This window comes from Salvia splendens, chromosome 15, assembly GCF_004379255.2.
Source record: "Salvia splendens isolate huo1 chromosome 15, SspV2, whole genome shotgun sequence".
NCBI lineage: Eukaryota > Viridiplantae > Streptophyta > Magnoliopsida > Lamiales > Lamiaceae > Salvia > Salvia splendens.
In genome coordinates this window covers 16,813,161-16,824,067 of record NC_056046.1, presented here as the reverse complement: position 1 = coordinate 16,824,067, position 10,907 = coordinate 16,813,161, and the positions used below count along the sequence as shown (strand labels likewise).

Below are 10,907 nucleotides of genomic sequence, written 5' to 3'. Positions count from 1 at the left end.
TCTCACTTTCCATGCATTCAAATTGAAGACTTGCAGAGAAATAAAAGAAACATATCAGACTCAATTTCAAAGTCTTGATGTATCTTATTTTTGACATTTATCAATTAATAATTGAATAACATGAAATCATCACATAACCTTGAAGGTTTAATTATATTATTGATTACAAATGAGTCAATTTGTGCAAATGAAAGAAGATTTTTGCTGAATAGTAAGTGGTCAAAAGTCGTGTTCGGTTGTTCCATGAGACTGTTTCATACTATCAAGTTGCGAAAATTAAATAAGTATTGTAATCGAATGAAAATTATGCTCCAAAGTCCACCGCATACAACTCAAATGCTGACAATTTCTGAGCCAATTTGAAAATTCTTCAACAATCTTGATTTCTTCGCCTCTTATTGTTATTTCTCCATACCTAGTGCTTTTTCAGGAGAAAGAGAGAGAGAGGGAAAGGGGAGAGAGATGGAAAGCATAACAACAGGGTGGCAAGTAATTTCATTATGTGGGGTAGCACTTTGGATTGTGATTTCTTCAAAGTTGAAGGTGACTCAAAAGCTCAGATCTTGTACACAGCCATGGATCTGTCAACGTGTGATTTCTGGAACTCCCATTGTTATTAGGATTCAGGTTTGTTATCTGAGGTGTGTTTTTCTTGAAGAAATATGGCTAAAGATTGTATTTTTACTGTATTTTTTTCTGGGCTTTTGCAGAAATACCAGCACAGATGTTTGGATGCATTTTTTTCTGGGTTATCTTGTGTTGTTTCTGTACCTTTTTATACTGCCTTTCTTCCCCTGCTTTTCTGGGTAAGCTCTCTCATGCCCCTTTATATGCAAGGTTGTGTGTATCTGATTTGAGTATTTATGTAGTGATTTGAGAGAATTACAAAAAATTGGCTGTTGGTTTTGTGAAAAGTTCCTTTCCTGGGGGCTAATGCTATTGGTTTTGTGTTATGTATAGACTGGGCATTGCAAATTGGCTAGGCAAATGACACTCTTGATAGCTTTCTGTGATTATACTGGAAACTGCATAAAGGTGACTTATTTTGTTATCCATAAAATTAGATGTGCTTCTATAATTTGTGGTGCTGTTTCTGATTCAATTCATGACTATGTGCTTGCTTATAGGATGTGGTTTCAGCACCTAGACCCCAAACTCCACCTGTCAGAAGAATAACAGCCACCAAGGACGAGGAAGATAATGCGATGGAATACGGATTCCCATCGTCGCACACTCTTAATACTGTCTGCTTGTCGGGGTATTGAGATTTTCTCGCATTTGTTTCCTAAGTATTGCATTTTGTCATTTAAATTGCCCTGATGCTAACTTAGGAAAAAGAAGAAAGGGATATGTTCTGATTCTCAAATATGTAGCTGACTATTTTCTCTGGAGTCTGATCTTAAAGTCAATTTTACATGTTCACATGCCAACGCCTCGTAGGTTGGCTATCCGCTGCTGGTTAAATCTCATTGTGTGTTTATATAGGTACCTTTTACACTACGTTCTTGACTACAGTGAAAGCAATGATCTCTCCATTAGAGTGGCTGGAATCATTCTGGCTTGTCTGGTTGTTGGTCTCATTGGTTTTGGTAAGTTTCTAAATATTGTGTGAAATTTGTAATGTTTTTTCATATAGTTTAAAATCATCAATTACTCCCATTAAAAGATCACACCATCATTTGGAGAGATTTCCTTCAATCAATTATTTACGTTTATACAGATAGGTGCTTGCTGTACATCAAACAATGAGAATTCAAGGCAACAATTAGTCTTAGGGCAGTTTATGTTTGAACGGGGCCAAACCACTTTTTCATTCTTCTCTCCTTTTCAATTCTGCCACGTAGTTCAAACGCTTGACCTGATGCCTTCGTCCTTTATTACATTGCCAGGAAGGATATACCTCGGGATGCACAGCTTGATCGATATTATTGGTGGTCTGGCTTTGGGACTAGGAATCTTGGCAATTTGGCTTTCTGTGTCAGAATACATAGATAATTTTGTAGTTTCTGGTCAAAATGGTAAGTGTGATGGTTCCCTTTTCCAGAGCATGCACGTGCACCAATCAATTTGAGGAAATTACTAGCAAGCACCATAAAAAAGCAAGAAAATAAATCCTTGCAAAAATGGAGCAGAGGTTAACATCAGTTACTGGAGATAAGGCAAAAATTTATAGAGAAATGATGATTTTAGTAAATATTCAGTGGTAATGTTACTGCTTGGATGATGGACCTAAGTTGTCCCTGTTCTTTCAAAATTTTAAGAACTGCATCTCTCTCTGTGCAGTTGTATCTTTCTGGGCCGCCTTATGCTTCTTGTTACTGTTTGCATACCCCACTCCTGAAGTTCCAACACCAAGTTTTGAGTATCACACAGCCTTCAATGGCGTTTCCCTGGGTATTGTAAGTGTGGCTTTCCTTTTTCTAGTGTGAATTTGTGAATGTGTGTGATAGACCCTTAATCTATCGTAAACGAAAACTAGAGCACACGATCGGAAAATTAGAGTGAAAATAAAAGAATGAGAAAAAGGGTTTGATCTTTGTTTCTCAATGATTTATGACCTCTAATGGTCCTATTATTTATAGGATTCTGACCCTTGATTCAACTCTCTTTTCTACATGGGAAAGAATCAAGAAGAAACCCGAGGATAATAAGAAAAACTAATCTAATAATATCTTACCTTTTGGGTAAGATAAGGTGTTTCTAACAAATCCAAAACTTAACTAATAACAATAAAAGGTAACTAAAAGATATCGATTAATGCAATCAGCCGGTGATAGGGACGTTGTCGGCCTTCCTTGCTCGGAGTCCCTATCAGTGTGTTATATCTGTTGAGATCTATTTGAATTGTCTGGGTATAATGGGATTTATGTAGCATGAAAGGATCTCTGAGCTAGATCATCCCATTGTTGCGCTAGCAAACTATTGATTCTTACACTTGCGTAATCAGCAAAACAACCTGATGAAATTGCCATTTTACACTTTCAGCTTTTTGTTTTCTATCTCAAGTCTTGAGTCTCTTTGCAAGTATCATTAACAGGAAATTGTATGACCCAGGTGATAGGAATCCACCAGACGTTCAATCAGTTTCACCATGAGGATGTCGCTCGTGTATTTTCCCCTCAGCTTGCACTTCCTGCCTTTGTGGGTAGACTACTACTAGGAATCCCGACAATCCTTCTTGTGAAGTTCTGCAGCAAGGCTCTTGCCAAATGGATTCTTCCAATTTTTTCAAATACTTTGGGAATCCCAGTAAGATCAACAAGCTATATACCTAACTTAAATGGAACCGATAAGAAATCTGATATATTGAAGCAGTCCGGTTATCTCCAGAAAATGTTCTCCAAGCAGACGTCATTTGATGTCGATACCGGCATCAGGCTCCTTCAGTATGCTGGTCTTGCCTGGTCTGTTGTTGATCTTGTACCTTCAATGTTCTTTCACATAGGATTGTAACGCCATAATACTGATGTATAATAGCAGCTGCATTTTTCTTTATTATCTTTCTACTTAGTTTTGTCTTTGCGTTTCCCAGGTAGGGTAGTGGTGGTGGTGGTGGTGGTGGTGGTGATTGATGATTAAATAGGCTGTATGGGTATTGCCAAAGCTACTGGCATTGCTATATTCTTATTGTATAGAGACATCTTCAAAATTTATTGCAAATTATGATCCATTAAGGTGGAAGTTGTTGTTATATTTCGCATTCTGAAAACTCTTCCAATATAATCCTTTTTCATCTGAAGCTCCATGGTACGTATGCAAGAGAAGTTGATATGCTGAGTTCTCCATCAATGAGGGCCCAAGGTATATTCCATTTTCTCTTCTTTTTCACTTGTATTGTCCTGATATTTCAACCTGTCATCAACTAGAAATTGGAATACCTAACATTGGCTTGTGCATCTTCTCTCAATCAGAGTTGCTGTATTCTTGTTGGACTGCGATTTTGGTAACAGTTTGTTTGCAGGATCCATTCCTATCTAGTCAAAGCATTTTTTCTAGAAATTTAGGTGTTATATCATCTTCATGCATATTCATTGTTAATCGAACTGATGAAGCCTTATACATACGTGCTACTAAAAGTCTTAAATGATGTTGAGCTTCTAAAACATTGATTATTTCATTGCCTTGGCAGATATCAGAAACTGGAGAATGTATTAGTACAATTTATCCTAAACGGACGAGTGACTGTTCTATAAATATTTTGTGAACTGGCAAATTGCTGGCCTCTTCTTAGTGGATTGTACATAAAACATGAATAGAAATAGAGACAAAGAAAACACCCTTTTACAGTTGGCTACAGAAACTAATGATAAGTCTTTTGTGAGACTGAAGTTGCATTAACTCTTGCCTCTTCCCTTCATGACATGCCTCCTTAACCCTGGAATGTGCACGTTAACGATGTAGTCTTTCCAGTTGATGTTCTCCACATCAAATCCAAATTGTTGTCTCTCTTCCTTCGACATGCATCCCATCAATCTCTGGGTGTTTCTGTTGTCGAACCTGCCATTTTACATGACTTTTTACTATTAATATCAAGCATCGAAGAAACACAGGATAACATCGAGATTTAGTTGATTTTTACCTTCCGCCATAGAATGTGTATGATTCATAGATACTTGCTAGATAATTTGCTTGTTCCACTGATTTTCTGCAGATGAATTCGAGCTTTTGAGACAATTTCCCATCAAGGTTGGCCAGAGCTCCTAATCCCGTTCTATTGATTGTGTCCCTCCGCAGGTGGTTGGAGAAATCGTCAGTAGAGCTGAACAGCTTCATTTTTGGAACACAAACTGGAGTACCAGTTGAATCCATGACGGGAGAGGAACTTAAGTGTTCATGGAGCAATTTGGCTAGGTCCCTAAAAACTAATGGGTTGACAACAGATGATGCCACCTGATAGATGCTACACTCTGGTTTCCCAACTGTCCCGTGCTTTGCCATGGCTGCTAAGGTTGCGTTAACAACCATATCAGCTGGAACCTAAAGCAAGTCATTCTTTCAGTTACCTGATATGAAGTCCCAAACAGGTACCAGACTTTTATGTCTTTAAACTACTTAGAAATCAATATAGGTTACTCACTACATCAAGAACTCCATTGGGGTCGACAAGGAATCCTGTGAGCTGCCCCTTTCCGTATTGCAATATGATAGGATCCATCATTCTGGTGGTCATATATTTTGGTTAGTAGACATTGAAAAACTAAATTAAAATATTGCAGAATTCTTCAGCAGACGTACCTGTTTCCTTTCATCCATCCAGGGTATGGTTCTTTATGCGTGCTCTCGATGACACTGGGTCTAATCACAACTACTGGTACATCGCCCCTTAAATTATCTATCATCATTTCTCCCATAGCCTTTGTGAATATTCACGTATCTTGCCATCCAAATTTCTTAGCCCTGGATGAACACACGCATGTTTTCGTTATCTAATAAAGGATGACTAGACGAGAGTTTGATATCCTTTGCTTTTCATGATAAATTGAGTTTACCTCTGCATCCCTAATTCTTTCATTGCCTGAAGCAGCGGATCATCTCCAAGTGTTTTCTTTGCATCCACAACTATCTTTATTTCATCTTCGACACTCAATTTGGGGAGGGGGACTTGATGGTTTCCGTTGACAGTCTCACCTACTATAGTTTCACCAATGCATAAAGGCTTTTCCATGATTCTGCCTTGCCGTTGTCCATTTACATAAGCTGTTACAAATAAAATGGAAATAAGCATGATGGAGGTTTCATAATTAAACCCCGACGAAGAAAGTGTGAAACTTGTTAGGTATATACCTATAATATGCAAATGTAACAGACTAGAATGAGTTTGGGAAGGAAGTTAGAAGTTGTTTACTATATTAGGACACATCATTACTTGCACAATGAGATTAAACTACTTTTTACTTTCCTGTTAATACTTGCACGAAGAGCTTCAGTTTCAGGCATTGTGTGGCGAAGCTCATGAGTCGAGTCGAGTAGGGCCGCCTGTGTTTATGTCAAGGGCTGTATCGTACCTGAGATCATAAAATCATTTAAGTACTTGAAAAATCATCAGTAACCTTAGAACTGAATGAGATCAACAACTAGTATGGATTTCATAACCTTTAATCAAAAGTGGTATTTGCTGCAGAATTTATGATAACATCAACCCCTCTGGTCATGAACTCAGCTGCATCTTCATCTAATCCGAGATTAGTTTCGCAGACATTTCCAACCACAGGAATTAACTTACTCAACATGAAAGGTTGATATGATTTTCCGTGAATTTGTTTCAGATTCTTGAACAGCTCGGCATTGATGATCTACAACACACACGTATCAGAAGCTTATACAGAAAAAAGAAGTTGATGAGAGAGAGAGAGAGCGAGAAGAAAGGAACGCTCTCCATACTTCGTTTTTCAATCTCTCTTCTACAGCTTCTTTGTTCTTGGCCTTGATCACAACAAATATCTTATGAACATCAGGAGCCGTCCGCAGCATTTTCTCGATGAGGACTGAAAAATCATGCAAGGGACAGCTGGAGGAGTTAAACGACGTTTCTGAGGAATCTGAAGAGGTAAGAAAAGACAACGATACCTTTGCCAAGAAATCCAGTTGCACCAGTGATGAGGAAGGTCTTCCCTCTTAGAAATTTGACAATGCCGATACCCTCTTTGTTGCTGTTAGGGCTCAAGACTAGGCTCCCGGTTTCCATCCCTTGATCTTGGGTGATCACGGCCGACGACGTCTCTGTGAGAACAGAAGAGATCCCGGTAGACTTGATGGCATGACTACCAGTTTGGCAGCAGACCATGCTTCTCCGACCGTGCGTAGAAAGCCTCGTGTGGTTGAACTTGGCAGCATAGGAGATGGAGGAATTCAGAGAGAGAACCTCCATTGCTGCAGAGGTGAAAATTAGTAAAAAAAGGATGCTAGGTGAGATGAAGCTCTTTTGATGAGGAAAAGGTTGGTTGGGAAAAGTTAACTATTCTTTTTTCAGTTTTTATTTTTTTCTTGCAACAAACCATTATTAAAGATGTGAGTTTGGTTAGATTAAGAGGGGTGTGAATGAATTTTTAATGATTTTAAGGAGTGGAGATGAGAATTAGGAGGATAAGGAGAATGCCCCCTCTCCACATATGTTCATTTGGAAACCACTGATTTGGTGGAAAGTTGATATTTTATTATTTATCTATTTCATCTCATGCACCAGAATATTTAACTGAGTAAGACCAGAGTAAAGGGTGTGAGGTGCTGATTAGCTTTTTCAATCTTAACAAAATCACATTGCAAATTTCTCCATCTTTAATTATGTTGGATACAGAAAATATTCAAGGTTGTATTTTTAGTTGAGAAATTATTCCAGAATATGGGTCCCAGTTCGCTGGCCTTTCGAAATTTGGGATTAAATTCCTTTCAAAATATGGATTGAAAAATGCGAATTTTTTAGAATAAGGATTTTTTGGCTATTTCTTTTTTTTTCTCTCTTCTTTTTCTTATTATTTCTCGCCCAAATTATATAAATGGACAAAACTATCCTACAAAATCTCAATTCAGAGCTGCACCACTTTACACCATCTTCCCATGTAAATTTTTTTGGCAAGCGAGGAATTGCTATGCGAATTGCTGCTGATTTTTGTTGCGGTGATATTTCTTCTCCATCTGAATATCCTTGATTGTCTCTTCTTTGTCGCGAGTTCTCTAGAATTGTAGAGTATTTATTGCGTAGTGTTCAATTTAAGCATGGGAAACAGAATTTTGTTTTAATTTGAATTTGTAGCTGTTTGAATTGCAGCTGAATTATACGCTAACTTGAGAATTTTTTTCCTATAAATTTTGTTTAATTTTAACTGGATATTCCTGTTTTTTATGTGGGGTAGTTTGGTCCATTCATATTTTTTTTGAGGGAAATAATAAGAAAATACGAGAAAAACAAAAAAAATCCTTATTTTGAAAAATTTGCATGAACCCTATATATTCGGAAAGGTGAGCGAATTTAATCTCAAATTTTGAAAAAACAATGAATTGAGACTCATATTCCGAAATTTCTCTTTTTATTTATGGGAAGAGCCTTTGTCTTCAAGTTGACAAGGTGGTGCAACATAAAAGGGTGAAAATTATTAAGTACAAAGAATTCCTATTTTAAATGAAAAGAAAACAACCTTTGTATTTTAATAAAACTAGTATTAACCCACGTGCGATGCACGACGGAATATATTTTCATCATACAGTTTTAAGTTATTAATTAATTAAAATAAGAAATAATATAACTATGTAAGATTGAAAATTGTAAGATTGAAAATAGAAAAATATACTATAAATAACAATTTATTAAATATACGCTCCTCCATTCATTTTACACTTAAAAGAAATAAAATTACTATTTAAATGGAACCAAGACAAATACAATTATTTGGACAACGAAGAAGAGAGTATCAAGTGTTGACAATTTTGAAAAATATGTTTAAAACAATTATTCATATCTCTCTATCAAAATAATGTAAATAACAATTTTAACAAAGTAATGAATCAAAAACTCATAATACTCAAAATGTCAAATTTATTTGACCATAAAAATATTCAAATGATAAACTACATAAAAATAATATTACATTAATTGGTTTAATTAGCATTATTACATTAATGAATAAGGATATCCCTTTTGAATGTTGGAGCTTTTATCTTTATTTATTGCATTTTTAAACGTGGCTTGTTGGAACATTATCTAGATAATTTTTTATGCTAATTTACAATTCTCAATACTGCAAATTCTCTTTTTGTAAAAATATATACTTATATATTTTATTCAGCATGATCACCTATAGATAAGATAATTAGATTCTCCATATAAAATCAGTTGTATCAGGTAATAATTATGTGCTAAATCCTAATTTCAGCAATAGTATTTTTAGTAAATCAAAATTTGGTAGCGGACTATTTTATTTTGTTTAAACAACTAATTGTTTGATCGACTCGATTTTCCTATGTTTAATTATCTCATTGCAAATATACATATATGGTCTAGTTAAAATATACATGAATTTGTTAATTCATCATGTATAGGTGATCAAATACAATTTTTATTAACACCACTTAATATAATAATAGAGGCAGTGACAATATAAATATACAAAAATAATAAATTATGTAAAGATGAAAATAAATATTATGCAAGTCTCGAATTAAGAATGTTATGATTCTTCCCTCTCTAAGAATTGTAAGAAATATTGGGATAAAAGTCTTGAACCATATACAGACGCAGTACTCTAACTATTGCAATCAAAAGAAAAAAAACAACAATAAATGAAATGGAAATTACAATAAAAATTATAAAATAAACTGAACTATATAAGTCTAGTTGAGAAATCCCCTATTTCTGCAAGACGAATTGCATTACGGTTAATGCTCTCGGATTGACGTATTATCCTCAAAAATGAAATCCTCCTAACGTATATAACATCTTAAACCTGCTAGGCACCGATGAACTTGATGGGGCTCCAAAAATTGAGTATTACAATGTTCCTAAAATGTACAATAAAATGTTGAGAGCTTGAGAGAGAATGAAGAATGCTTTTGTTGGTGTATGATTCATCCACAACTTTATGCCTTTTATAGGCACAAAATTACTCCATGAGAGATCGTGAATTAAAACATCATAAATTATAAAATTAAGACAATAGAGATTACAAATTTTGTTTAATGCTTATTATCTTATTTAAAAGATTTGTAACCGCCGATTAGTTATTGTAGTGCTTGAATTAGTCAAATTGCTTATTAAAATATCTAAATAAATATGTAAAATATTTTCATTTTCCAAAACTCCCCTTTTATTATATGTATATGCATAAATAGTAATCGATTATGATAATCGGAAGGAATTAAGATAACATGTACATATTTAGAACTTTAGATATCCATTGTAAGATTATTACATTTATATAATTAATTTCTTAAACAATTAAAGAGTACTATATTTATATGTAATTATTCATAAATTTAACACAAAATATACTACTCTCCCAGTCTCACAATAAGAGTCATATTTAACTTATATCATAAATGATATTTAGGCCTCACATTTCACCAACTTATTCCACTCACATTTTATTATTATAAAACTAATATATATAAGTAGGACTCACTTTCCACTAATTTATTTAACTCACTTTTCTTTACATTTTATTAAAACTCATGCCCAAACCAAATATGACTTATATTGAGGGACTGATAGAGTATAACATTTAGTATTAGATGAATTATATGTGACATATTTTGAATTATGGTATAGTGGTCTAAAGAATTTGTTAAATGCTCATTATCCCATTTAAAAATTTGTAACCGCCGGATTTTCATTGTTGTACTTTTAAGAATTAGTCAAAGTGCTCATTAAAATATCCAAATAAATATTTATGAGAGTTACATATAAATAATCAAATTGATCCCCTAACTTATAAATATTATAAAATGAGGGCAAAACTTATATATAAACCAGTCTTTTATATATATATATATATAGATACTACTACTCCACATTGCATGTTTTATCTGTTAGGTGGCGGAAGTGGCAAGGATTAACTGTTAGCATGTTTTAAAATCTGTATGATTTTCTATGATACATTTATTTACATTACATGATAACATCATAGTAAAATATATGGCATGGGTTGTCCACAAATTTATTTCCATGACTCTTTATAATTATAGGGATGGTCTGAAAAAATAAAAAGTATATTGATTAATTGAATCATTAGATTAATTATATTGATAAGAAGTAAAAATACAACTAAGAGTAATGTAATTGGACGATAGTATATCTATGATAAGTAGTCAGTTCTATACCATTTGCATGTCTATCATGTATGCTATTGTCGTAGATGAATTTTGAGTGCACAGCCTTCCACCACCTCTTAAGCAATAAAAGGTGGGGGATAGAGTAG

The 10,907-nt window shown here is 34.5% G+C and overlaps 1 protein-coding gene and 1 pseudogene across 1 annotated transcript; one reads left to right on the top strand and one right to left on the bottom strand.

Annotated features, from left to right (window-relative positions):
• The first annotated feature begins 291 nt into the window (after positions 1-291).
• On the top strand, positions 292-3,681 carry LOC121768580 (lipid phosphate phosphatase delta-like). Its single transcript, XM_042165111.1, has 8 exons — positions 292-627; positions 711-806; positions 961-1,035; positions 1,128-1,258; positions 1,486-1,589; positions 1,890-2,018; positions 2,284-2,399; positions 3,055-3,681. The coding sequence occupies exons 1-8, from the start codon at positions 463-465 to the stop codon at positions 3,451-3,453; spliced, it is 1,215 nt and encodes a 404-aa protein (XP_042021045.1). The 5' UTR covers positions 292-462; the 3' UTR covers positions 3,454-3,681.
• A 408-nt stretch (positions 3,682-4,089) lies between these two features.
• Positions 4,090-6,868, bottom strand: LOC121768581 (annotated as a pseudogene).
• Between the last annotated feature and the right edge of the window lie 4,039 nt (positions 6,869-10,907).